The sequence below is a fragment of the Acanthisitta chloris genome, unplaced genomic scaffold (assembly GCF_000695815.1).
Source record: "Acanthisitta chloris isolate BGI_N310 unplaced genomic scaffold, ASM69581v1 scaffold12333, whole genome shotgun sequence".
Classification (NCBI taxonomy): domain Eukaryota; kingdom Metazoa; phylum Chordata; class Aves; order Passeriformes; family Acanthisittidae; genus Acanthisitta; species Acanthisitta chloris.
The window spans coordinates 42,675-68,219 of NW_008665466.1; the positions used below are offsets into that span (position 1 = coordinate 42,675).

At 36.9% G+C, this 25,545-nt stretch overlaps 1 protein-coding gene across 1 annotated transcript in view; it reads left to right on the forward strand.

Annotated features, from left to right (window-relative positions):
* The window catches only part of LOC103799451 (tolloid-like protein 1), a gene marked incomplete at its 5' end in the record, with an annotated part of 71,899 nt that overhangs the window by 42,594 nt on the left and 3,760 nt on the right, over positions 1-25,545 (forward strand). The window contains 7 exons of the mRNA XM_009071773.1: positions 1,084-1,279; positions 2,679-2,804; positions 5,739-5,899; positions 8,712-8,892; positions 15,195-15,320; positions 16,670-16,797; positions 21,526-21,739. Of these exons, the coding sequence (XP_009070021.1) occupies positions 1,084-1,279; positions 2,679-2,804; positions 5,739-5,899; positions 8,712-8,892; positions 15,195-15,320; positions 16,670-16,797; positions 21,526-21,739 (1,132 nt within the window). The remainder of the gene's footprint in view (positions 1-1,083; positions 1,280-2,678; positions 2,805-5,738; positions 5,900-8,711; positions 8,893-15,194; positions 15,321-16,669; positions 16,798-21,525; positions 21,740-25,545) is intronic.

Below are 25,545 nucleotides of genomic sequence, written 5' to 3' on the forward strand. Positions count from 1 at the left end.
CATCATAAATTATCTAGCTTCTGGATAGGATCATATTTGGCCTGCTCCTGTTTTCCTCTCTGCTGCATTTCCTACTCTTGACTGACTGTAAATGCTATTTTGTAAGGAGCTTGGTACTCGCACATGTGTCCACTCATGTATTAGTCTATGTTTGGATGTCATCCAGTAGAAAGTTTAAATGAGAAGGGAAATTTTCAGTTGTTCTTGTTTCAATATGTTTCTCCATCATTGGGACAGAGATTCAGTCATTGACCCAGAAAGTCAAAACACGACACCTGAACTCAAGAATCATGCAATAGAAAATAGGTGCATCAACTGCAAAAAAAGATAACCTTTTTTTTTCTATCCTCTGTTCTTTTGGCTACTTAAGAGCTGGTGGTTTTAGTATTGTGTTTGGATCTGGTTCTACAGATGCCTCAAACACTTCATGCACAGCAATTTTTTACTTTTACCATGCAACGTCAGTGAATAGTGAAAAAGACAAAATTTTTCACTGTGTGGAGGATAAAGGAAGATGCCTGAAAAATTTTATTATCCATATGAATAAAAACTGAGCTTTTTAATATGAGCTTTCTAAGGCCTTGAGAAACCTGGTCTAGTAGAAGGTGTCCCTGCCCATGGCAGGGAGTGTGGTGGAGACTAGACAATCTTTAAGGTCCCTTTCAACCCTGAACATTCTGTGATTCTATGATCATATTGCAAAACCAGTGAATATTTTTGACCTGTTTGATTGCTGAACCATTAATCTTGTTTACTTGCGTGTACATGAGAGAAGAGGACTTGAGCTCAGAACAGAACTTTGGCAGAACATTAGGAAGCTTAGAGGTGAGGGTGTCTTTTTAGCTACTTTTTTTTCCAACTAGACTGCTGTGTCCTCTGCAACATTTCAATAATTTTTTTCTTTTTGAAAACAACTTTAGTTAAAATAGTTCAATGATGCTTCTTCATCTTCCTGATGTTTGGACCCAAAACAAAGAACCCTAAGCTTAACTTTGAAAAATTTCAATTCTCTTTATTATCTGATTGGTTTCTGATATTTATGGTCAAGTTCAAATCTGTCACTTTGAAAATTATTTTTTACAGATTGAAAGACATGACAACTGTGCATATGACTACTTAGAAATTCGAGATGGAACAAATGAGAACAGTCCTTTAATTGGTCACTTTTGTGGCTATGACAAGCCAGAAGACATTAGATCTACCTCTAATACCCTGTGGATGAAGTTTGTTTCTGATGGAACTGTTAACAAAGCAGGGTTTGCAGCTAACTTTTTTAAAGGTAAATGTTAAAGCATATATTTGGAGTTGTGAACAGCTTATCACTCCTTTTTTGTGCTATAAAAATTATGACAGGATGTTAAAGATATTTCTCAATCTTTTTTTACTAATAGCAGTTCTATACTCTCTCCAGCATATTTTTTACTGGGCATGCAATTTAATCAAAACAGTAGAGGTACTTGAATCTCCTTGTAAAATGGATTCAAAGAATGAATAAACATCTCCAGTGCAACTTTCTGTTGTCTTCAGGTTCAGTTAATGAACTTAATTTTGAAACACTCTAATCTTTTTTTGGGCATTGTGCTATCAAATATAAATTGAAACAGTATAATTGCTTTTTTTTCTGTTTAGTTTTTTTTCTTTGTGTAAATATTGGGTTTTTTCCCAATCCATTTGCTGCATTAGGCTGCTTTATCAATTTATTACTTTCTCTAAGCAAGAAAAAACCAAAACCATGCAGTTGAAAAATCTTAGTGAGCAGTGACCTCACCATTGTTCTCCAGTTATGGGTCTTTTTTGGGGGAGAGGAAGTTGTCATACTACTGCAGCTATACCTGACACATTTGGTGCATGGAAAGTGTGTAATTCCCACCCAGTGCTGCCCATGGCACAGTTAAAGCCACTAACAATGGCATGTCCATGGTGACACCTGAAATACAGGTCACACCACTAGAAGAACGTTTCTACTCTTTTGAGATGGCATAAACTGTGTTTTTTCTTACATTAACTGATAGTTTTCATTGTAGACAATTTAACTGAATGCTATAGGCATGAGAGTGGGAAATCTGTTTTATTCCTAAGAAATTACTTGTCCTAGTGTAAGGAAACAATATTTCAACATCTGAGGAATATTGTAGCAATGAGACTCATGGGTATACTTCAGGGCTAGTAGAGAGAATACACAATTCCTTTCCCTCCCCCAGCCTTGATGCATCTTGTTCCCTTTAATATCAGTAGAATGAAAACCTGGGATTTGAGGATTCTGTTAATCTGGTTTTGAGTATGAATTTGGGATAATGCACAAATTGATTCTGTGAGAGATAAAGTGCCCTTCAAGTGACCCTACTGTGGATTTTCAATCTTTCTTTCAATACTTTAGATTATGGATGCCTGAATTACTCTATGCTGCCCACAAAGTGCTTATAAATTAGTTCTGCAGCAGTCAGTAGGTATTGTTTAAGAAAACCCCAAACACCCAGACACCCAAAGGACAAATATTTTTTTCTCCATTGCAGGTCTCCTTAGCATATGAAAATCCTCTAGTCAGCAACCACAGTGTGTTATGTAGTGTACCTTATAATAGCATGCATATAGCTTTCCGGGTTAATATTGATCCAGCGGTTACAGCTGAGGAAGGTAATTATTTAACACATTTTTTGCATTCTCCCCTGTCTTGGTAGAGGAAGATGAATGTGCCAAACCTGACAATGGTGGCTGTGAGCAGCGCTGTGTGAATACTCTGGGCAGTTACCAGTGCGCCTGTGATCCTGGCTATGAACTTGGTCCTGACAAAAAGAGTTGTGAAGGTACAGTGTTTTGCTGTCTTACAGGCTCTTAAAGCTCTCAGAGTGCCATTCCTTGAATGAAATGCTACACATTTCACATGCTGTGTCCTAACAGCATGAGATCTGTGGAACCCAGCCTGGAAAACCTCTGTTCCTTTTTCAGTAGTGGTGCCAGAGTAATGTCATCCAATGGCTGTCAGCAATTTAGCTGTGCAGGTTTTGCTGGTAGTCAGTCAGGAACAATGCAAAGCAGGACTTCATAGCTTTGCAAACCACTTATTTAATTATTCATATTCACCAAAGCAACGTCTCCCACCATGCTTAAGGAGACAACTACCAGCAGCATAATGTGCCACTGTCTCAGAATCAGAGTATTTATTGATCCCTTTGATGACCTCTGACTGGGGTGTGCCTGGGAAGCTGGCAGGTTGGAAGAGCAGGATCCTTTATTCTACTGCAAAGGTCAGAGAAATCCTCTCCACTCCTAGTCATGTTGCAGACTTTTCATGCTGGAAACAAATTCTACTTTTCAGGGTGTGCAAAGCATGTTCAGATAGTCATTTGGAGAAATAAAAATCTGGTAGGTGGAAGTCTGTATAAACTGACTGATTGAACTGAGATAAGCTTTTGCATTCCGTACATATTTCATGTCAAAGGAAATAAACATAAGCTCTTGATCATTACACACCAATCGTTTGATTTTTCATAGACAGTAATAAATTAAGGAATAGTACAAATGTATTCTTAGCTCATCTTTTACACTAGCGAATGGAGTTTGAAAATTGAGTTACCGTTTTCTCCTGATGTAATTCACTGGTCTCTCTTTTTTTTTTTTCCCCCGTTTTCCTGGCTTTAGTTCATTATTTGTCACAATTTGGGGTAGTTTTGCATAGTTTCTTTGCACATCTTTCTTCTTCTCCTTTTGGATCTGTGGGATTGGTTTTGTTTGTCTGTTAGTTGTGTTTGTGTGAGGTGGTGATAGTCCCAGAATAAAGGCATGTTAGATTGTGGCTCTCATCAAGCTGGTTGGGTTTCTCAGTTGTTTATCCTCCCTCCCCCACATTTAATAATGAGCACATCGGAAAAACAAATTATTTGGATGTCTGCATGTTAGGCAGTATACAGCAAATAAGGTAAATCTAAGGGGAGACCAGAAGACAGAGGTTTGATCTCTGGGCTTTTGATCATCAGCCCAAATTTATGTAAGGAAGTCAGTTTAGTCTGCTTACTGACTTGAGTCAGATTATTACTGAAGATTATCAACCTTTCAGAACAATCTCTGCCTCTGAAAAACAGAAAAGGAATACCTCCCTGGCACCCAAAGGGTAAAGCAGCTCTGGCAAAAGAAGTCACTTCCAGCACTGCGGTGCAGTGTAGAGCAAAAACCCTGAGCTATCCCTAAAAGTGTCTATGCATTTGTTCCATGTGAGGTGGCACTCACTGTATGTAGATAGTACTTGGGACTGCTGAATTAAAATCACTACGTAATAGCACTGAACATTACATCCTAGTTATAGTCTGGGCCTGTGAGGACTGAGCTAGCTGTATTACTTCAGTTGTGATGCCAGAATAGAAGCCTTTAAGTCAAAAACTTTGCCCTATGTTTCACTGCAGTGTTGACGTGCACAGAAAATTTCTTCATGGTCTTCTAATCCAAATCTCCCCCAGTGGCAGTATATTAGAAAGATTTGATTTTTTTCCCCGCTATTTCCGCATTTCCCACTCTTTTTCTCAAAGATCAGTGGAGAAAAGTGCAAAAGCAGAAACTGAAATCAGGCAGTAGTTGCTCTAACCCAGACTGGATCATTAGTGGGGAGCTTGTGTCATCTGAATGCACACTCTAAACGTATGTCTGGTTTTTTTTTGGTACGCTAAGGTGTGATGTGTGGGGTCTTAGTCCACCCACCCCCATCGAATTACCTTTATGTGTATACCAAGAAGTGTGATGCATGGAAAACCAGGGTCCAGGAGGAACACTGGCTTTTGTCTGGGTTGGCAAAATGAGCCAGTAACGGGAGAGTTCCTCCAGCTGTGTTAGATGAAGTAGATGTAGTGCGTGAGACCATCAGCTAGAAAGGAATAGCCACCTTCTAAAGCGTTCAGAGTTAGTGGAGAGCAGTTGAGTAGAGCTTCCCCCAGCTGCTCTTGGAAGGAGATTTGTGGATGATGTCCACTGCTGTCACAGTGCTGTGTTGGTGTCAATGTAGCAGAGTGTGATCAAGAGCCCCTGCAAATCCCATTACTTTCCTTTTTTTAAAAAAATAAAAAAATAACACAGATGGAAAAGATTAATGAGTTTATCCTTTGCTAGTTGGACTGCATTCATGAACATTGTACAGCATTTTCCTGCCGTATGGAGGTGATTGTTTGGAATACATTAGGAAATAATAGGCATTTTCTTTATTACTTGAACATCTGTACTTCAGAAAAAGTAATTGTGGCTGAAGTGTACATGATAGAAATTCCAAAGAAGTGACCCTATCTAGTATATTATGAGAGGCATATACAGCTCTATAAACTGAGACAGGTAGGGATGATTCTGTATCAGTAATCTAGGAGAGAAACTAGGGAAATGTAAAGTGCATCTTAAGTAGTCTGTCTGGCAGAAGAGGGGTGGTCAAGGTCCTTGGGAGGGCGGTGAGGTCAGAGGACTTGCATGGGAAAGACTGTGAGAGAATAACCAGAGTCTCTGGAGGGAAGGAAAAAGAATGAATATGATAACGTCTTGTGGAGTCTTGAAACTTATCTCTGTCCACAAACCTGCAAGTTGTTCAAGATAGGGGCTGTCTCTTTTTCTTTCTTTGCACCAAGCATGATAAAACAAGATTCTGATTAGTCGCTCTGGGTCTTATGGCAGTATAAGTAATGAGAGGACTGATTCTTTTTGGTGTGCTTCTGTTTATAGTAAAACATGGTTTCAGTCAAGAAATGATGCTCACTCTTTCAATTTTACAGCTGCTTGCGGGGGACTCCTGACAAAGCTAAATGGGACTATTACCACACCAGGGTGGCCCAAAGAGTATCCTCCAAACAAAAACTGTGTGTGGCAGGTGGTTGCCCCAACGCAATACCGAATTTCAATGAAGTTTGAGTTTTTCGAGTTAGAAGGGAATGAAGTAAGTATCCATGAACAAAGAGCTGCACAATCTGTTACAAGCTAAACAGTTTCTCAAGCATTCAAAAATAGATACTGCCTTATAAAACCTTTGCTGACCTTTCATATGCTGACAATAAGCATAGATATTCTTGTTTTCATTTTGGGACTGTTTCTGGATTCTTTCAAAACAAACATGGAGAGAATAGCTCTCTTTTACATATCATGTAGATGCATATGTATTACAAGAAATTTAAAAAAGTGTTCTCTGCTGAGTCTCAGCTGACTTTTTTTATCAACAAAGTAAAACAGAGCAAATCGGGCTGAGGCATATTGGAAAGAATTCAAGGGAAGAAAATCTGGAGCAACAAAATCATCTTTGCAGACTGACTACAAAGAATACACATAAGCTGTGGCTAGTGATGGAGTAAGGGAGCATTTAAATCACATTGGGGGACTATTTTAACAGGAGCAGTACCAGAAATAAGGCACAATAGAACAGCATCAGTATTTGAGCTGAGCAATCCCCAGAGGCATTGGGGGATCTTGTCCCCAGGTGGGAGGAGTGATGGGGCAGAGCCCGCCGTGGGGTAAAGGATGCTTCCTATAGCTTTAAACCAAGTGGTGGGAATTGCAGTGTTTTTTGGATGAGAAACAGTAAAATATGGGTTTCAACATCAACTTTTCAGCCTCTGTTCTGCTTCCTAGGCACTTCTCTATCATACCACTGAGTTCTGTTGCCACACTCTAGCCATAATGTCCTGTAGCCATTGAGTCTATCTGCCTGTTCTTCACGTGGCATTAGGGATGCAAATCCCAGGACATTATTTCAGACTAAAGAAATTTGTGGCAATGTATTTGGTATAAGGATGGCCCATCTTTTGGGCATAGGATTTGAAGCAGCAAAAGCTGGAGTTTAATTTATAGAACCAAACCAGCCACGGCTTCTCCAAAATGCCTAAAAATTATTTACAGAGGATATATATTACACTTATGTCTTGTTATCATTATTACTAAAATTGGAGGAGGTGTAAGAAACATGTAAAAATCCCAAAGAATTAAAATTTAATGACTATTTGAACAATTCATATTTTTTATTTCTTGCACTTTTTTGGTACTTCAACAAGATTTGCAAGGAAAACACCTGGGGTGCAATTAGTTTTCTTAGGCCATACAAGACATGTAACTTATGCAGATATAAAAAATTTAAATGTTTTTCAACATTTAGGACTTCAGTTTGATCATCTCCTGTGCTACTAATCTCAGATTTATACTGTTAAAGCATTGTACTAAGGAGGATACATATGAAAATCAGAAGAAATATATAGTACCTGGAAAATTCTAATATATTGTCTAAGTGCAGACATAAAATGTATACATTTATCAAGTGCTCTAATTTTGCATTATTTTTGTTATAGGAGCTCCATTTGGGACTATGTTTAATATGCCTTTTCTGGCATTACAATTTTAATATTTACATTTAACTTGTAAATTTTTTTCAATACAGTGTAGTATGGAGAAAGTTATACGGAGAAAGTACCTATCTGAAATTGCATTTAATTTCTAATCCCTAAAGCTATGGAACCATGAAAACTCAGCACTATTATATTGCTGAAATTGCTGAGATTTATTAATGTTGTGAGCTATGTTTGAAAATCACATGTATTGTTAAGAATTTATCTTCCAATTAATATAAATCAGCATGTGACAGTAACTCAAGTTTTATGAATCTTTGTGGTCTTCATATTGTATAAAAATAGTTTCAGCTGAATTAGTTACCTTCCAGCTCTGCACCATATGAAAATTGTCCCAGTAAGAATAAAATTTTGATCTACATCTTCAATGTATTATATTCAAAGAAGCTGGAAATGCTGACAATATTGCACGGAGAGAGAGAACAGCAAAGGCCAAAACATCCTTTGCTACAGTTCCCTTCCAGCTCCCTGACACTTCATTTTTTACTAGAAATTGCAATTTATCAAGTACAACTTGGATTTAATGGACTATATAAGCTCTGTATGAATCCTCCTGGCCACGGTTTTCTCTTAAGCTATTAATTGCCGACAACTGGGACATTTTTGATTAAATGATTGATAGTTGAGCCTAAGAAGCTTAGAAGTTTTTGTGTGGAAGGCTTTAGGCTGACCAAGGGATTATGAATTGAAAGTATTATCACGAGTAGTAGGCCTTGCATAAGGCTTTTTTATTACATTATTTTACTTTGTTTTTAACCTTTTAATGAAATGGCATACATCATGCTTCCAAATCATACCTATGCTACTGTTAAAGAAATATGTATGGTTTTAATAGTGCAGATTTATATATTTTTAAATAGATGAGTATGTCTTAAATACATTATGGTTAAATATTACCTTGTGAAAATTAATATTTTTACAAAATCTCTGGGATGCAAACAGTATAAGGTTTGTAGGTATGGGGTATGTGGTTTATAACACACAGTTATAATTTTTAGGGTGACTATTTCTAGATTTTAGTCTACTGTAATGGAATGTTTAGTTTTTAGATTAAATGGAAATGCTACTAAGCATCTTGATATTTAGATACTAAACACAGATCAGTGTCTATAAAAATATATTTTAGAATGTAATTCATAGTATAGTTATTTCATAGTGACCTTATAATATTCTTACATAAAATCAGTGAATGTTTGTAAACATTTACAAATGTTTTCAGAGCCATGGGAAAGTCAAAAAGAATATTATTCAAGAATATTATTAAGCAGCATATGCCAATCGGAGTTCTATAATTTTTAAACATCTTCCTGCTTTTATTTTGATTAGCCAAAAACAATAATTGTTTTTTTCTTTTCTCAGGTTTGCAAATACGATTATGTGGAGATTCGCAGTGGCCTTTCTTCTGATTCTAAGCTACATGGTAAATTCTGCGGTACAGAAGTGCCTGAAGTTATAACCTCTCAGTACAACAACATGCGAATTGAGTTTCGATCTGACAACACTGTGTCAAAAAAAGGCTTCAAGGCACACTTCTTCTCAGGTATAGAAAATTACTCCTTTATACCTGCCGGTGCCTCTGCGTGTACACTGACTAGGTGGAGTGAACACTGTATTTTGGTATGAAAGTGAGTGACCTTTTCCCTTAGAGTTTTCCTGGTAGCTTTGAATTTGTTTTATTTATATAAGCATCAACCACTCTCTTGTCTTAAAATACCATTCTGAGTTGTAATGTCTGTAGGAAATACATGGAACAGACATATATGTGTGTATATATATGTATATTTAAATAAGAGCAGAGGAAAATAAACTTTGTGAGATACAGAGGGAAAAAGCAAATTTACTGTGTTCCTACATTTTTATTAGATTTTTTTTAGTCCAGGTTTTGTTGCTGTTTTTTTCAAATCCCAGTTGTAATGTGATACAGATTGCATACTGTGTACACTTGTGTTTTTTCCACTCAGGTCACTTAATATATTCCATTTGCTGGGAAATTACCACTTTGTGCTACAACATTTGTTTAACATTATGGGTACTTCTATGCCAAACTTCACACTTTTTAATGTTTTGCAGAAAAACAGTTTAAGATCTTGCTCTTGCAACAATCTGTGTCCTTTTAGTTATGAGTGTAATTTTACTGAGGCAGATCAGAGCGATAGAAATTTATAGCATATGAGGACATATGTGATTGAATAAAGTTAGACATGAATGAAGCTTAAGATGTGAGGAAATATTTACCCAGCAGTGGTCTCTGCAATTACCAATTGAGACTAGAATATAGTAGTCTGGCTGTGCAGGATATCACTTGGTGTATGTAGTGAAACTTTGCTTTGTGTTTTTCTGCCCCGGGTTTTTTGATACCAGTTAAAAATCTGAATCTGGAGAATTCTGATTATGCTTAGCATGTAGTAAAATATATTGCCGTTGTTAACATTTGTTTGCTAAAGAGAAAATAACTGTCAGGACAAACAATTTCAATTTTTGAATGTTTTCTCGTTATGACTCCTTGAAAGCTTTTATTTTTCTCTGGTAATTACATTTCTCTGGTCATAGTCTTACAAATACATCTTTACATATAGTAGCACTTTTTACTTTTAAATTGATGGTTTACATTAGCAAGAAGCTTTCGAAGGTTACTCGTTATTTGTAGTAAGTAGGTATGTGCACATAGCGGAGCTTCCTCCTAGAAACCCATACACAACTAGTCATTTTATGGAGGCCTGGGAGGTCCAGCAGGAAGTGTCATGTATTTTGACTTTTTACAAGAACATGTATTGACATGTTCCAGTTCTAAAAATCACCTGCAAATGAAGTTTGTTGAATCTTTTCAGGATCTATACGCTATGCCAGATAAGACTGCCACTGATAGCTTTTGAATTTGTGTAAGCTCTGTGGTTCAGAAGTTGTGTTTTGTGGACAAGCTGAACATTTATATGTTTATAATCAGTTAAATTTTGGTCTTCTTTAAAGTTATAGTTAATTTTTTCATATGCATTTATTTATTTTATTGGTTGCTTAAATGATTTTTGTACTATTATGACTGGGTTCTAGGAGGAAATCACACCAATGCTGTATCTTGGGGAAAGACTAGGCTATAAGTCATGGAGTACAAAGCATCAGGTTGTAATCCTTCAGAACTATTATTTCCCTTGTCTTTTTCAGTTCTGAATGAAATGTTCTTCCCTGTCCCTCATGAGATGAAAATGGGTTTTTCCTGGCAGTTAAAAAAATGATGCTTAAATGACATCGTTGATCACCAGAATAAACTCATTAGTCAGGAATAAGTCTGAACGAACGTGGTTTTTAATGAATATAAATGTGCAATGTGTCCTGGATTTAGTAGATATCTAATCTCCTTTAAAAAAAAAAGATAGTTTGATATAAATGATCTTTGAATCTGTAAGTATATAAATTTGCTAAATGCTTCATAATGCATTTCTCCCATAATCTCTTCTCTTATTTCATATGAGTTCAAATACTTTGTATTTTATTTTTATTTTTTCTCTGTCTTCCATTTGTTCTGATTTCTATCAGATTCTATTCTTCGGTGTTATCTGGCTTTCCCCATTCGGCAATATTTCCTGATTAAAACAGAAATTTTGTAATGCTTAAGACACATCAAATTTCTGAACTTAAAATATATAAAATGAGGATGTCATCTCCAAATAATTCATCAGACAAACCTCAGGGCTGTCAGAAAATACTGTGACTTTATTACCCCTGAATTCCTTTATATGGACATAATATGCTGTTGGTCTGTCAATGAAGAATGGACTTGAGAATTCAAGCATTTTGACTTTTGGGATTTGCTAACTGATCACTCCAGCTAATGAAGTGTGGGGGTTTTGCCTATTTAGATGTTAGTCTTCAGAATACAAAACTTCTAGAATGATGTCTGGGTAGAAATATTTAGTGCTGTCATATAAGATATTTGCTGGAAGGCTTTATCAATTTTATTAATTAAATCACAATAGAAATAGTGTAAGCATTTAGTTACAAAGGCATACATCATGAAAAAAATGTAATGAGTAAAACTGCATCTTGCAGTCTGTTCATCAGTAAAGGGCATATGCAGTGCTTAGGAAGAGAAAAAGATGGCTAAGTCAGATTAGTGTGAAGACTAGGAACTGTAATATGTTCCTCAAGCACAGCCAAAGAACTTCTCCCCCCTGCAACTCCTTTTGGTGGTGAATTCTGCAGCCACAACTAGAGTTGAGAAAGCATGGCCCAGGTCCAGCTTAGACGACAGGAAGCAGTTTTTGGGTGGTTGAAACCTGCTGTGATAAACTGTGAAAGCAAACAGTGACATAGGGCAACAGATGACCTGCATTAGGAAGGTATTTATGTTGATACAAGACAACATGTAATTACATTTTTGGCTGTAAAATGGTGTTAACAGTCAGACAGGTGCTACTTGGAAAGTGAGAAAAACTTTTTTTTTCATCATTCTATAAAATTTACATTTGATGGGACACTTCTGAAGAAAGCTCAGTTAGGAGCCGTTGCAGGGATCTAGCTGATCTACAGAGACACAGTTGTATATTTATAATCAAGTTTCTTGGATAAAGAGAGGAAACTAGGGAGTCATGATACATTAAATTTTTTAAAACTTTTGTTAAACCTTTTAGGAATTGGATATTACTCTTCTGAACTAAAAACTTCCTGTGATTGGGTTTTTATTCTTTCTCTCTTTCTTCGGTCGTCCTCTGTCTCTTTCTTCTGTTTTTGTTACAAGACAGTGACCAATTGCAGTCTGCTGGGCCTGTAAGATTAGAGGAGCGTAAAATAACTCTGAAAAAATAATAGTCATTTACATATTTTTTAAAATAAATCTTTTCTATGTTGTTTTGAGAAGATAGCCTAAGGATAAGTCATAATGCATCACTAAACTGCTTCTATTTATCATAAGATTCAGAGTTACTTCATTGTTTTAAATAGACATGATTCTTTGCATGATCATTCAAAACATACATGGTGTTGGATGTAATGTAGAAATAAGGTTTCTTGGGACATTTTTTCTTGAGTGCTGAGTCATCGAGCAGTGAAAAAAGAGGAAGCTAGAATGTTTCTAGCCTTGAGCACACTTGTCTCGGTACTCATCTCTGGTGCCATCCTGGTACATTTTTTTCCACAGACAAGAAAGCTGCCTGCAAAGAGAAAATTTTTGTTTTTGAATCTTGCGAGGACTTGATACAGGTCCCTTCAAGCCGAGTACGTATTATTCACAGACTGGTGGCCTCTGAGGGTCTCAGAGGTACGACCATTTGTCATCTGAATGATTCAATCTAACATTTTGTTGAGAATGGATCTTTTCCTCTTCTGAGTACTGAGATGAGAAAAGAAAGGAAGTATCCATTCAAAACTGGGGGGGACTCATTTCCATCTGTCAGCATAACAAATGGCTTTGTTTTTACATGGCAAAACATTTGTTCTTATAACTAATACACGCTAATTGTTATTTTTTCAAATTTTGAAACTGGGCAATCAATTTGACAGAAAGTCTGTTCTCAGTTATGAAGTGTGAGGAAGGCTTGTTCAACAGTTGCATCCTTGATTAATCATATACAAGTAATTATTGTAGTTCAAATGTCCACATACAAGTAATTATTGTAGTTCAAATGTGTTCCAAAACTTCTCCTTTCTACCTTCTGTCCATTATTTTATTTCTGAGGAGGTCCAGCATGGGACTGTTTGCTTATGCACTTACATCTTATGAGATTATTTTACAGAATATAAGCTTATATAATGTTAAAATACTTTTCAGAGTTTTCACACAGTTTGGTGGAAGATGAAAATGGGACAGAGCTTTTATTTAGAATTTGTGTACCTGCTCTGTACTTGAAAGCCTAATTTGAATGCATTTTGAGCTTGACTTCCATTTATTTTGTCAATTTGGTGGAAAACTACAAACCAATGCTTAGGAGGGGAAATATCAAAGAGTTTTGTTCATCTTAGTTCTAATTTCTCAATTGCTTGTTACTGTCTTCATTTGCAATGTGGAATTGATTTATGATAATGGTTGCTTTTGCAAGGATGAAAGATTATAACTTTGGTTTTAAATTAAGAAGATCTACTACCTCAGTTGGTGACTTGTATTGCAAGGTGCGTGAATAGTGTATTGTGGAGCTTTTATGCTTCTTTCATCATCAAAATGACACTAGTATAAGCCTTTGGATGCATGATTCTGGGAGGTAGATACGTTTTTGTCTGTTTCTTAACTTTCAAATCTGTGCACATTTGCACAAAGCTTCCAAAAACTTTCAGTGCAAACAGATCTGAAGTTTGCAGAACAAAATGCAATGGATGCTTGGGATTGACTTGCAGAATTTATCTATAAGTGTACATCATCATCATCATGTACTATAAGTAGAAACTGATTTTTATAGAAAGACCTGCAAGTCAACGGGTCAGTTGTTGCATACATTTTGGCAGAGGAAGCTGATTCATATGCAGTTATATTGCAAACTTCCTTTGTTGTGTTGCTGAATATGAGAGTCAGTAAAGGCAGGGAAGAAATGCATGAGTAAGACAATGAAAAGAGACTTAAGTTATCCATAGTGGCTTGTAATTTATAGAAATTCTTACTGTACCTACTAAAGTCTGAAATATGACATGTTACCTTGTTTGGAAATAATTGCTGCTGCTGCTTTCCTAGGTACATGAGGCTGAAGGGGTGAATGCTCTGCATTCCAACCCTGCAACAACCAGACCTCTGGGATGTCCACAATTTCTTTACTCCTTTTCCTCCTCTCTTTTTCATGTTGAATTGCCATGTTCTGCAAAATACAGGGTTTTTAATATATGTGTGTTTATATATATATTTATATAGGCATATATTTTTATATCTAAGAATGTATATATATGTGTGTCTATACATATATAGTTATATACATGTGCATACATATATACATGTGTGTATATATGTGCCAGGAGCAGTCTGCCTCTTTTAAATGGACCAGCCTCACCTAAAATGAGAACAGCTGAATGACATAGAAGGGTGGCAGCTGAGGCCTCTTGCTAGAATGACAGCCTGTTAATCTAGTTTGGCTTTTGGCCATACAATGAATTTGTAGCTGTTTAATGCAGGTCATATTTCCTCCACTACTCTCTGTTTTATTTCTAACACACTAAAAGCTCTTTTGAAGGATTATATGTTAATAAACAGAACTGCATGGTATATTGTAGATCTTGGACTAACTAATGCCATTTTCTTTTCTTTTCTCTTTTTTTCAATGAAATGTTTTTCTTTTTGTGATATTCTGTAATGTCCAGATTCATTAAAAGTAAAGCACACTGTCACACTGCTGGGGAAAAAAACTCAGCTTCTTAGAAAAGTTTGTGAAATTCTTCTTTTGTTACATGTTTAATGTGTAGAAGTTAACGTCTTATTTGGCCTACATGGTCCCTTCAACATACCACCATTAAATTATGGAATTTGCATTAAGTTGGAATACTTTGTGTTGTCCAAAAGCTACATTGCCATTGTTTACTGAAATAAAACTTTGGATATTTATGAAACCTTTATCAGCTATACTCCTTGAAAGAGTAAATGCTGGTAACTGTCTTATCTTCTTTGTTTTAGCTTGTTTGCTTTACTAGTGTTCCTCTCCCCTAGGAACTACCCCTCATTTCCTAGAAAGATGAGTCAGATTATTTGCATCATGGTGCAAGGTTGCAGGCAGAGCAATGAGTGGGTGGACTTAAGGTACCACGAAACTGCCTTACTGAGAAGAGTGACTGTGCTGTAGCTTATCCTTTTCTGGACTCAACCCTGTGCTCAACCTTTTTGTGGCAAGGTCTTCTACTAGCTGTGATGCTCACTTGACCTTATTGTGTATTTTGTAGACAAGGATGAGTGTTCAAAGGACAATGGTGGCTGCCAGCATGAGTGCATCAACACAGTAGGAAGCTATGTTTGCCAGTGCAGAAATGGATTTGTGCTACATGAAAATAAACATGACTGCAAGGAAGGTAAGAAGGAAGGTATTTGAATGGTTGATTACACAACCGTCTTGCAGAAAGCTTTCTGCAGTTCTCCTTTCAAACAAAAGAAAGGAAAAGAGATATTGATAATGGGGTTTAGGCATTTGGGCTTAAGCACTCCATCATTCCTCCCCCTTTCCCATCCCATCCATCCCCAGCATTTGTGTGGGCTGAGTTTGAGGTTCACAGGAATGAAAAAATTGGCAGGGAATGATACTTTTAATAGGTCTGTGAAGTTTAGAACATTTGAAGCAGTGATAGAGTGTCTATCTAAGGCTGTATTAAATGCAGGGGTAGAGTTTCTGGAGAGAAGCCTGGTAAAGTTGTCATTTGCTTCTAACAGTAGCAGTTAGTTTCCTTGCAGTCAGGTTGAAACTGTATCTACCACTTTTGTGTTTATTTTAGGGGACATATTCAGACAATCTAAATTCCAGTCAAATCCCTATGCATCTTCCTGTTTGCTATCTCAAGGTGTAGCTGCCTCCAAGAAAACAATAGGCTTTGGGGCTTAAGTAGAATTTAGATTACCTCCAAACAAACCTCAAGTGTGCAATATCATGTGAGCTATTGTAATTTCTCTAGGTTGTATTCCAGCATGGATTTGAGAGGAAAGGTGTGCCCTTTGTGAATTATTTGTTTTTTCTCTGGTTTTGAAATGATAATTCCCTGCTCTAAAAGTTTCTTGTTGAATAATTCTCTAATATTTAGCAAGCAATTTGAGACTGTTATAAAAACTAAATAAAAAATGCCTTCTTTAAGTTTTAGTTATTTGTACTTATTCACAGAGATGCACTTGTAGTGGTTCCATTAGAATGTAAATGACAAAGCTGTTCTTTGTACATACTCACAGTTCAGTCTTAGCTATTTGTATATATATGCCCAGAAACTGTGGTTTAGAAAGAAATATGATTGCTCTGTAGCTGCAGTACGAAAACTAGTGGGAAGAGAAAAATTTCTTTTGAAGTTGGAGTAGCAAGACTTCTCATATGGATTTACATATTTACTTGTATGTAGGATGGTGGAATATAAAATATTTAATTAATTTTTAGTATTTATCTTATGTTTATTCCTTTGTAATACTCTTTCAAAAAATAACCCCTACCCACTGTAAACAACAGTGTATGTTTCACAACAATCAATAAACAAGCATGCTGGGTTAATGCTGCAAAGTGTGTGCCTGAGGGGGAAGAACATGGTTGTGAACTCTGAAGAGCATGGTTATCTGTATTCCTAAAGATCCTTTGTATTCAGTGGGTCCTCTGATAAAAAATAGTACTTTTTTGACTACCTCTGAATACAGACCCCCAGACTCACTGATGCTATCACTGTTTGCACAGCTGAGTGTGAACAGAAGATCCACAGTCCCAACGGTATCATCACAAGTCCCAACTGGCCTGACAAGTATCCCAGCAGAAAGGAGTGCACGTGGGAAATCAGTGCCACCCCTGGGCAGAGAGTCAAACTGGTGAGTTTCTGCCTACCCTTCCTATATGTCATTTCTTTCACCAAACCATGACGGCGTAATGATACGGAACTGTTACTAAACTTTACTATCAGTTTGTCTCCCAGAGGTAAAATGTTTTCAAAACCTGCTGACTCCTGTCCATTCCTGGCCAAAAGGGACTATTCAATATCACAGAGCTGTGATTTGGGTTTATGGTGATTGGAAATACTCTGGACAGCAGAATGCCGGAGAAATACTTTCCTCCTGTCAGACTACCATATTGTTCTTGCAACTCATAAAACTTTGCACAAGTTTTGACAAATATGGTAGGGGCCATTTACACAAACTCCAGTATATAGAATAAGCAAAATTTTAAGTTATGAACAGTCCTCTCCACAGACTTTTTGTATTTCTGTTCTGTAGTTTCTGAGAGGGAAAAGAAAATGCAAAAAAAAATAAATTCCAGTAATCTGTATTTCTCATTTAAAAGTTGTTCCAAATTTTAACTTAAGTAAAAGAGTGGCCTAGAGTAGATTTGTGAATTTTGTGTCCAGCTGGCTGAGGACAGTGCTGGTGGCTGAAGACAGGCTAGAAAAGCTTAGAGAGCTTTGCAGGTCTTTTGAGGTTATGTAGCTTCTGTATGAAGCTGAAGGCATGGTCCTGCCCATGGGATTTTTCTTTGAGCTCAACCCCAGTGTTCCTTCAGCCAGCGTACTTGGGGGATAACCACAATAAAAGTTGGCCTTACGTACTTTAAAATCTGATAAATTGATTTTGCAACCATTTCGGAGCAAATAAAGTTAAGGAGAGAGATGTCTCTGCTTCAGAGAGGTAGAAGCAATAGCCAGTAATGATGCAGGGATGAAAAAGAGATCGTAATCTTGTAAGTGCTGACCTTAGCCAAACCCTAAACCCTTGTGCTGGTTTTGGCCAGGGTAGAGTTAGTTTCTTCACAGTGTCTGGTATGGGGCTATATGGATTTGTGCTCAACACGGGGTTGATCATACAGAGGTGTTTTTCTTACTGCTGAGCCTCACAGAGACATACTCCATATCATATGACATCATGCTCAGTATGTAAAGTGTGGGGACATTTGGAGTGATGGCATTTGTCTTCCTGAGTAACCATTATGTATGATGGGGCCCTGGTCTCCTGGAGATGACTGAACACCTGCCTATGGGAAGCAGAGCAGTGAATCCTTGTTTTGCTTTGCTGTGTACGTAGCTTTTTCTTACCCTATTAGACAGTATTGGTCTCAACACACAATTTTTTTAGCTTTTACCCTTCCGATTCTCTTCACAATCCTACTGGTGGTGGAGTGAACAAGTGGCTGTGTGGTGCTTGGCTGCTCCTGGGGTTAAACCACGACATCCCTGGTTTTGGTGCTGATGCAGACTCCTGTATTGATCCCTGTAAAAACGTAGCTTTTTCTTACCCTATTAGACAGTATTGGTCTCAACACACAATTTTTTTAGCTTTTACCCTTCCGATTCTCTTCACAATCCTACTGGTGGTGGAGTGAACAAGTGGCTGTGTGGTGCTTGGCTGCTCCTGGGGTTAAACCACGACATCCCTGGTTTTGGTGCTGATGCAGACTCCTGTATTGATCCCTGTAAAAAGTTAATCTCTGCTGCGAGGCATGGGGGTGATGAAAAATGAGTGGTGTGCATGATCTGTCCATTCCAAGGGTGAAAAATAGGATCTTGATTCAGGTGGCCTTCCTACTACCACTTCTGAGCAAGCATTCTTCATCCTGACTGAATAAACCAAAAGCAACCAGGCATGGCATGGGCATATTACTGTAAAAGCTGTTCCAGTACTTCTAGCCTCAGCAGGCAAAAATCCAGCGTTCAGATTTCTTCAGTGAAATATTGCATGGTCTGTTTTAAAAAGGAAAGTTTTTTAAATTGGCCTTTGTCAATGAAATTGGGAAAATTGACAGAATTTTACTAGATAGAATTTTCAAAAATACCTCCATGGTTTAGACTCTGAGATCTGCTCTTCGGTGCAAGCCAGTAGGGTCAATCTACTAAATTCTGTGTGAATAATATCTTTGAATTGTGTATTACAGCAAGGTGCCGTATCAGTTACATTATATTCCACAGTGGATCAGTATTTTTTCTCGTACTTTCACAGTGTATTTAGTTTTACTTCTCACAGTTTACTAATTCAAATTGAGCAACGACAGATTTCAGCATGGTAATAAACCACATGAATTGTGAGGCTGTGCTTTGTTTTTTGAGAGGGTTTGTTGTGATTGGTCTCACTCTGATAATCATTGGAAAGTCTCTTCCTGAACAGGCTAAAGTTAAGTATTTGGTGCAATTAAGAAGCCTATGAAAAAATGGATATGCACTTCAGAATTTTTAAATGAAACATGTAGATAAAGATGACTTTGAAAATGCTTGTAGCACAGAGAGTGGTTTTCATAAGCTAATCAGCCGGATGTTTATAAGAGACAGACTTAAGTGTCCCATTCAGGCAGCTGTCCATAAGTGCTGCTGATGTATCTACTCAGTTGAGTGGTATAGATAGAAAGGGATGGATGTTCAGAAGCTACATGTAACATTTCTGAAAACCATTCCCACTAAGGAAACAATTAAAATGAGGACTGTGATCATGGTGGGGTAGGAACTCAAAAGTATTTGTTACAGAGAAAGAGAGTGTGATTTAATGACACTAACAACTTTATTAAATCATTTATGAACTCTGCTGGCAGCAAGTATTCATTTTTTTTTAAGGAAAGTTTGTGTCAGTTCTCCTCTTTCAAACTTGCTGGGAATTGACTGCTTTTTTAAACGTGGAGACTGTCTTTGGGTGTTTTGAAAGTATCAAGCATTTTGAACTTCTAAAAGACTATGCATACTCAGATCTGAGTTTCCTTCAAAAAGCAAGTCCCTTTGATTCTCTTTGCAATTGCTTGAATCAATTGCTAGACTCATAACAGATTTAGGACGTTTTTCTGGCCATCTTTGCGGGACACAATATAGCATGTACTGTGCTACTGCAGGCTTAGGAATCCCAGTGAGAAGTTGAATATTAAAGATTACAGGTGTATCTGACAGTTCATGGTGAGATGTGCTTCCTGGAGGGTGTTGGGGTTGTTTTTTTTTTGTGTTAATGAGAAGTGAACAAAACTGGTATGATGCTCCACTAAAAGAAAATGAAGCTCTGCAGGCTTTACTTGGATCATGTCTATTGCTCTTGTTGATTTCAAGCTGGCTTGACTCAATACTGTGTTTAACTAACTCCCTTACTGAGAGTTAGTCTCTCAGCTTTCTCGGTTTTGGTTAACCCATCAGATTTTATTTGGGTATAAATGGCAATACATACTTGGCATCATAAAAGTAGGATGACTGACCACAATTTAATTTAATTTTTGTATTCACTGCTTCTGCAGTTTCAGTCCCTTAATCTAAACCTCAAAAGTTTCCTGTGAAATGAACTTGTATCCACTGTATCATGCAGCTCTTCACAAAACAAAAATGTTATTCTGAATATTGCAGTTCTTTGGGCAAAAAACTTTGTCTTTGCTCTTTATATATTCTTTAAGTCAGCTGCTAATATAAATTACCATCACATTTCACACTGTCTGGATTCTGCAAGGGATTTGGCAGGTCAGATTTGCTTTGGTGTACCAGAGAGAATACTTAATTACGGCATTTGCTTGGTATTTGATAGTTCAGTTTTATTCTTTTTAATTATTGTTTCTTAATCCTTTTGAAGTTTTGGTTTGTTTTTTTTCTCCATAAACAGACAGCTATATGACTACTTATGAGAGCATTTGTACTTAGTGTCATACTGAAGTTTTGTTTTTTTTCTCCATAAACAGACAACTATATGACTACTCATGAGAGCATTTGTACTTAGTGTCATACACCTTTTAGAAAGACCTGCAGTTTTCTCTACTAAACAATCAACATAATTTTGTTATTTTTCACAATGCTTTTGCTAGCAAAAATGTGACCTTAGAGTGAAGGGTGCAGCCTGAAATGTCATTAGTGTTGTAATGTTTTTTTTCTCCATAAACAGACAACTATATGACTACTCATGAGAGCATTTGTACTTAGTGTCATACACCTTTTAGAAAGACCTGCAGTTTTCTCTACTAAACAATCAACATAATTTTGTTATTTTTCACAATGCTTTTGCTAGCAAAAATGTGACCTTAGAGTGAAGGGTGCAGCCTGAAATGTCATTAGTGTTGTAATAATAAAAAATAGATCTCTAGATAATAGATTAGAAAATGCAACTTTCATGCATAACCATTCATGTGGAAAAGTCATTCTCAAAGGCTTTAGTTGCAGTGTGATGTAAGTTTAGGAAAAAAAAAGGAGGGGGAGCCATTATGTTTTGCAGATGTTTCAATCAATCCTCAACTGTGCGAGGAACCAGTAATTTCTGACTTTCTGCTGTTTTGAATGTTCTGTAAAACTTGGAGAAATACTACAAACAGTGAAAATTCAACAGAAAGGCCACTGTATTGTAGATTTAATGTTGTCTTACAGATATTAGCTGGCTATAAAGATTCTAGTGCTTTCTGTATGAAGCATGATGCCCTCTTGGAGTTCGTTGTTTTTCTACTGAAGATCAGTATGTTATTCAAAGCACTAGGCTTGTAGAGGCAGTAATGTTAAATCTGTCATCTTAACTACATCTTTGTATTCTGAAACATGCTAACATATGTACCATGTAAGTACAGTAAGCACAGCACTGCAATGAGTCATTTTACCTTTTTTTCCCCCCCAGACCTTCAATGAATTTGAAATAGAACAACATCAAGAATGTGCTTATGACCACTTGGAAGTGTTTGATGGTGAAAGTGAAAAATCACCAATCCTGGGACGCTTCTGTGGCAGTAAGATACCAGATCCTCTTATTGCTACTGGAAACAAAATGTTTCTCCGCTTTATTTCTGATGCATCAGTTCAAAGAAAAGGCTTTCAAGCAACGCACTCTACAGGTCAGAAATCAGGATGTGCTTTACTAATAACTTACCCTTTGTTCTTTAGTGGAAGATATTCAGACACTTAAATGGGAGGAATCCACAGATAGGACAATGTTACATCTGAATCTAATGACATCTTAAGCACAGTAGGAAAAGTCTGAGATTGCAGAAAGTATTCTCTAGTATTTTAGATGTTTCTTTCTCCCAGTCTCTCTCATAGGTAAGCAACTGAAATCAAAGTCTGATAGAAAAATCGGAGCTATTCCTTAGAATTCATGATATGAGTTGATATAGGTTCACTAGCTTTTCACTGTATTTGTAATGGCATAACTTAACTGGGACATGTGATGCATCTCCATTACTTTCCCCTTCTAGCTTAAACAAAAATCCAGGTTGTGTGTATATGACTGTTACTTTCCTGTAGTGCTAAAAAGGAAAGACAAGCCAAAGAATAAGAAAAAAAACCAAAACAGTATCGAAGACTTTCTTAGGACTTTTAGACTATAATGTCCTTTATATTTATCATTTAATTTTGTTCTTTGGCAGAAATCACTGAAATTGAAAATAATGGTTTGCAATTGCATTAATGTAGTTCTTGGGACATTTTCAGTGTGTACATTTTCCCCGACGTTGCTTGGCTTACAGTGTCCCCTAGTGCTGAATCTCTGAACTTCCAGTGCCTGCTGTAAGAGGAGGGGATTTGGGTTTTTTTTGTCATCAACCATAATGACTGTCTTTACTTTCCAAAGTTCATTCGTATTCATCCAGTATTTGGCAACAAATATTAATGCAGAAAGTATTTCATAAATATTTCTGCTAGTAGATAAGGTTTACTGACAGATAATAGCTATTAATAGAAGAGAGTAATTGAGGTGACTAGTTTATATAACTAGTTAATATAACTAGTTATATTAATACTGTGAATATAATTAGATATTACCCGGAGTATTCATCAAGTTGATATGTAGTCCTCAGCTAAAAAGTCCTCATATATCAGTGTTGGCATTTTCTCTTTCTTCTCCTTCTGCTTTGTTATGAATAATTCTAAAACTTTAGTAATTTAATTTCCCTTTCAGAGAAAGACAGTAGGCAACAGTATATAAAGTCTTCACTATTGTGATCTGGGCCTCAAAAGTGAAAACTTTAGCTATGTGTAATTCAGTTTGTTTTTCTTGTGGGCAGTCCTCTTTTACAAGCATGCCATTCTTTGCCTTCCGTACTGCAGTAGGACTTTGCCTTATATACAAAATTAGATAGAAGTGTTAATAATCACTCATTTTTTAATTACCTTGGGGGATATAGGTACAGGTCAGAACTCTTGTTAGAAACAGATGTTGTAAAACTGCTGTCTCATTTATTCTTCTCACTTTAGGTTTGCAGAATTGGAGCAGTCACCATGTTCAGAAGTTCAGATGTATACTCCCTAGCTTCTAAATATTGCTCATTATGTTATGACTTGCTGGATTTTCTGTCATACCTGATGAGGTTTATAAAACATTCTTACCATGAACTATAGTGTTTCTCTGATAAACTGTGGAGAATAAAATCTACCCAGTTTTTAGGAATGGTATAAAAATTATAAAGTTTGCTTCCTTAAGAGACAACATTTATTTCTGTCAGCTGTTGTTGCACAGACTGCTGCTGAAGATGAGCACATATCACAGCATGTGCTTGGAGGTAGTGTTTGAATGAGAGACACCTCAGATCTTGCAGTATTTTCTTGCAGTCTTGAGCCAAGCATGGATGTTCTGTGAGAATTTTACCTCTGTGAGATGTACACACGTGAATGGATAGATACACCAAGCATGTGGTCAGTGGATTGTATTCCCTTAGTTTATCTTTTCTAGCAAATAATAATTGATGGGATGCCATGGAAGTGGACAAGGTTGTGTTCTTCGATCCTACATAGCTGTGCAGACAGGGAGTGCTGAGGAAGCTGCTCACTTCACTTTTGACCTGTTGGCAGAACTCATTCAGTAAAAGGACTAATGTAACATAACAGCAGTGAAAGAGTAACTGGGTGCTATGCCCAAGATGTCTCTGCTGCTGTATTTCTGGCATCTTTATGATTTAGTGGCCTCTTATTCCAGTAGATGCTGTTGATGATGTTGATTTCCCTTCTATGGCACTTTTTGGCTTGAAGTACTTTAAAGGATTGAAGGATTTCCAAATTTCCATTTAATATTTCAGAAAATGGGATTAAAATGTAACAGCACATGCAGTAAAGTTTCAGAAAATAGATTGGATAGAAAGGGTTCACTGGGTAGAGCAAAACTTATAAAATACTGTTTTGAAAGTGCAATATAGTTTTAGAAAGATATTCTGTCATATTTTCCCCTCTCAGAAAAGGCATAACCCATCCAGGAGGAATTAATAAAAGTGCTCCTGACAGAAGATTAAACATCATTGCTCAGGGAGAGTGATCTGTTTGCCCTAACACAGGCATCTAGTTCCCTTCTGGACAACCTCATTTATGCTGCCTGGCCTTCAGCCACTGGTGCAGGAGTTTGCAGATTTGCTGTAGGTCCTGTTCCTATCTGTCAGTGCTGCAAGGATGTCTCAGACAAATTTGAGCATCTCAGATGTCACTCAGTTTAGGTGCCTGTGTTACTTCCAAAATAACTGTTATGATTCAGTATGGCAGTGCTGAATCAAATTTATAATCTTGTTGCATTGGTTCAGGTGATGTGGGTTTAAGCTTTGCCCATCTGTCTGGCTTGTTAAAGTCAGGAGACTAATGCTTAATTTCCTCTTAAGTTTGTAAGAAGCCTAAAAATCCCTAGAAATGTCAGAAAATGAGAGGTTTTTTGCTTCTTAGCTGATCTAGAAAAAGTCTTTCACCTGAAGCTGCCAGATCCCCACCATTTTACAAGTTGGACATATTTCTTTACAGTCAGATGCATGCATTGTGCCTGCAGCAGAGCAGCCATACGTGCACAGTGGAAAATGTCTCTGGTGCACCTAGGTTCTGGTACCAAGGCTAAGCAAGAGGTGTTGCATGGCACTGCTCTGTTCTGTGCCTATCCCACATGTCCTAATGCAGCACTGCATTGTGCAGGCTGGATGTAGACTTTTGAAACTCCAACTTAGTCCTTAAGCAATTGAAAATTTGGCTTCAATTTCTAAAATCAATACTTTATTCTAAAATATAAGACTATAATCCACGAGAGAAGGCCAGGGGAAGGGAATTTCCATTTTCTGTGGTTGTCAGTATGGCTACAACTTTGCTTTAAGCTCCTGTCCACTGTAGGAAGCAGAGGGGAAAAATGCAGACAGTTTATTAAACATTTTCTCCTTAGCAGCTGTTACGTGTCTGACGCAAGGAGATATTCTTAATATTGGCGACAGTCCAGTCAAAAAAAAAAAAAAAAAGAAGTAAATGAAGTCAAGAATAGGGAAAAACCCCAGTATGTTAGAATATCAATGAGAAATAACTGCACTATCTTATTTGACAGTTATTTTATTATGTGCTTCTATCTGTTCTTTAAAAGCAAAAAAATAAAAATTGAAATTTTAGATTGAACAACTGAGCATGCATAATGGATTACTTACATAGTTTATATTTCCTGTTTTGATTCCTTCATTTCCTTATTAAGAAAAAACATGCACTTTTTAAAATACAAGGATTTGGTCATTACGATAATTAATTCCCAGCTGAAATGTGACTCCTCACAATATAGCATTGCAATGTGTGTGGGTGGAATCCATGACGCTAAAGTCAAATTTAAAGTACCTCTTCACCAAAGCTTAGACATGTTTGAATCTTGCAGTTTGTTTCAGGTTACTATAATGTGATCAGTCAATAATACCTACATTTGATC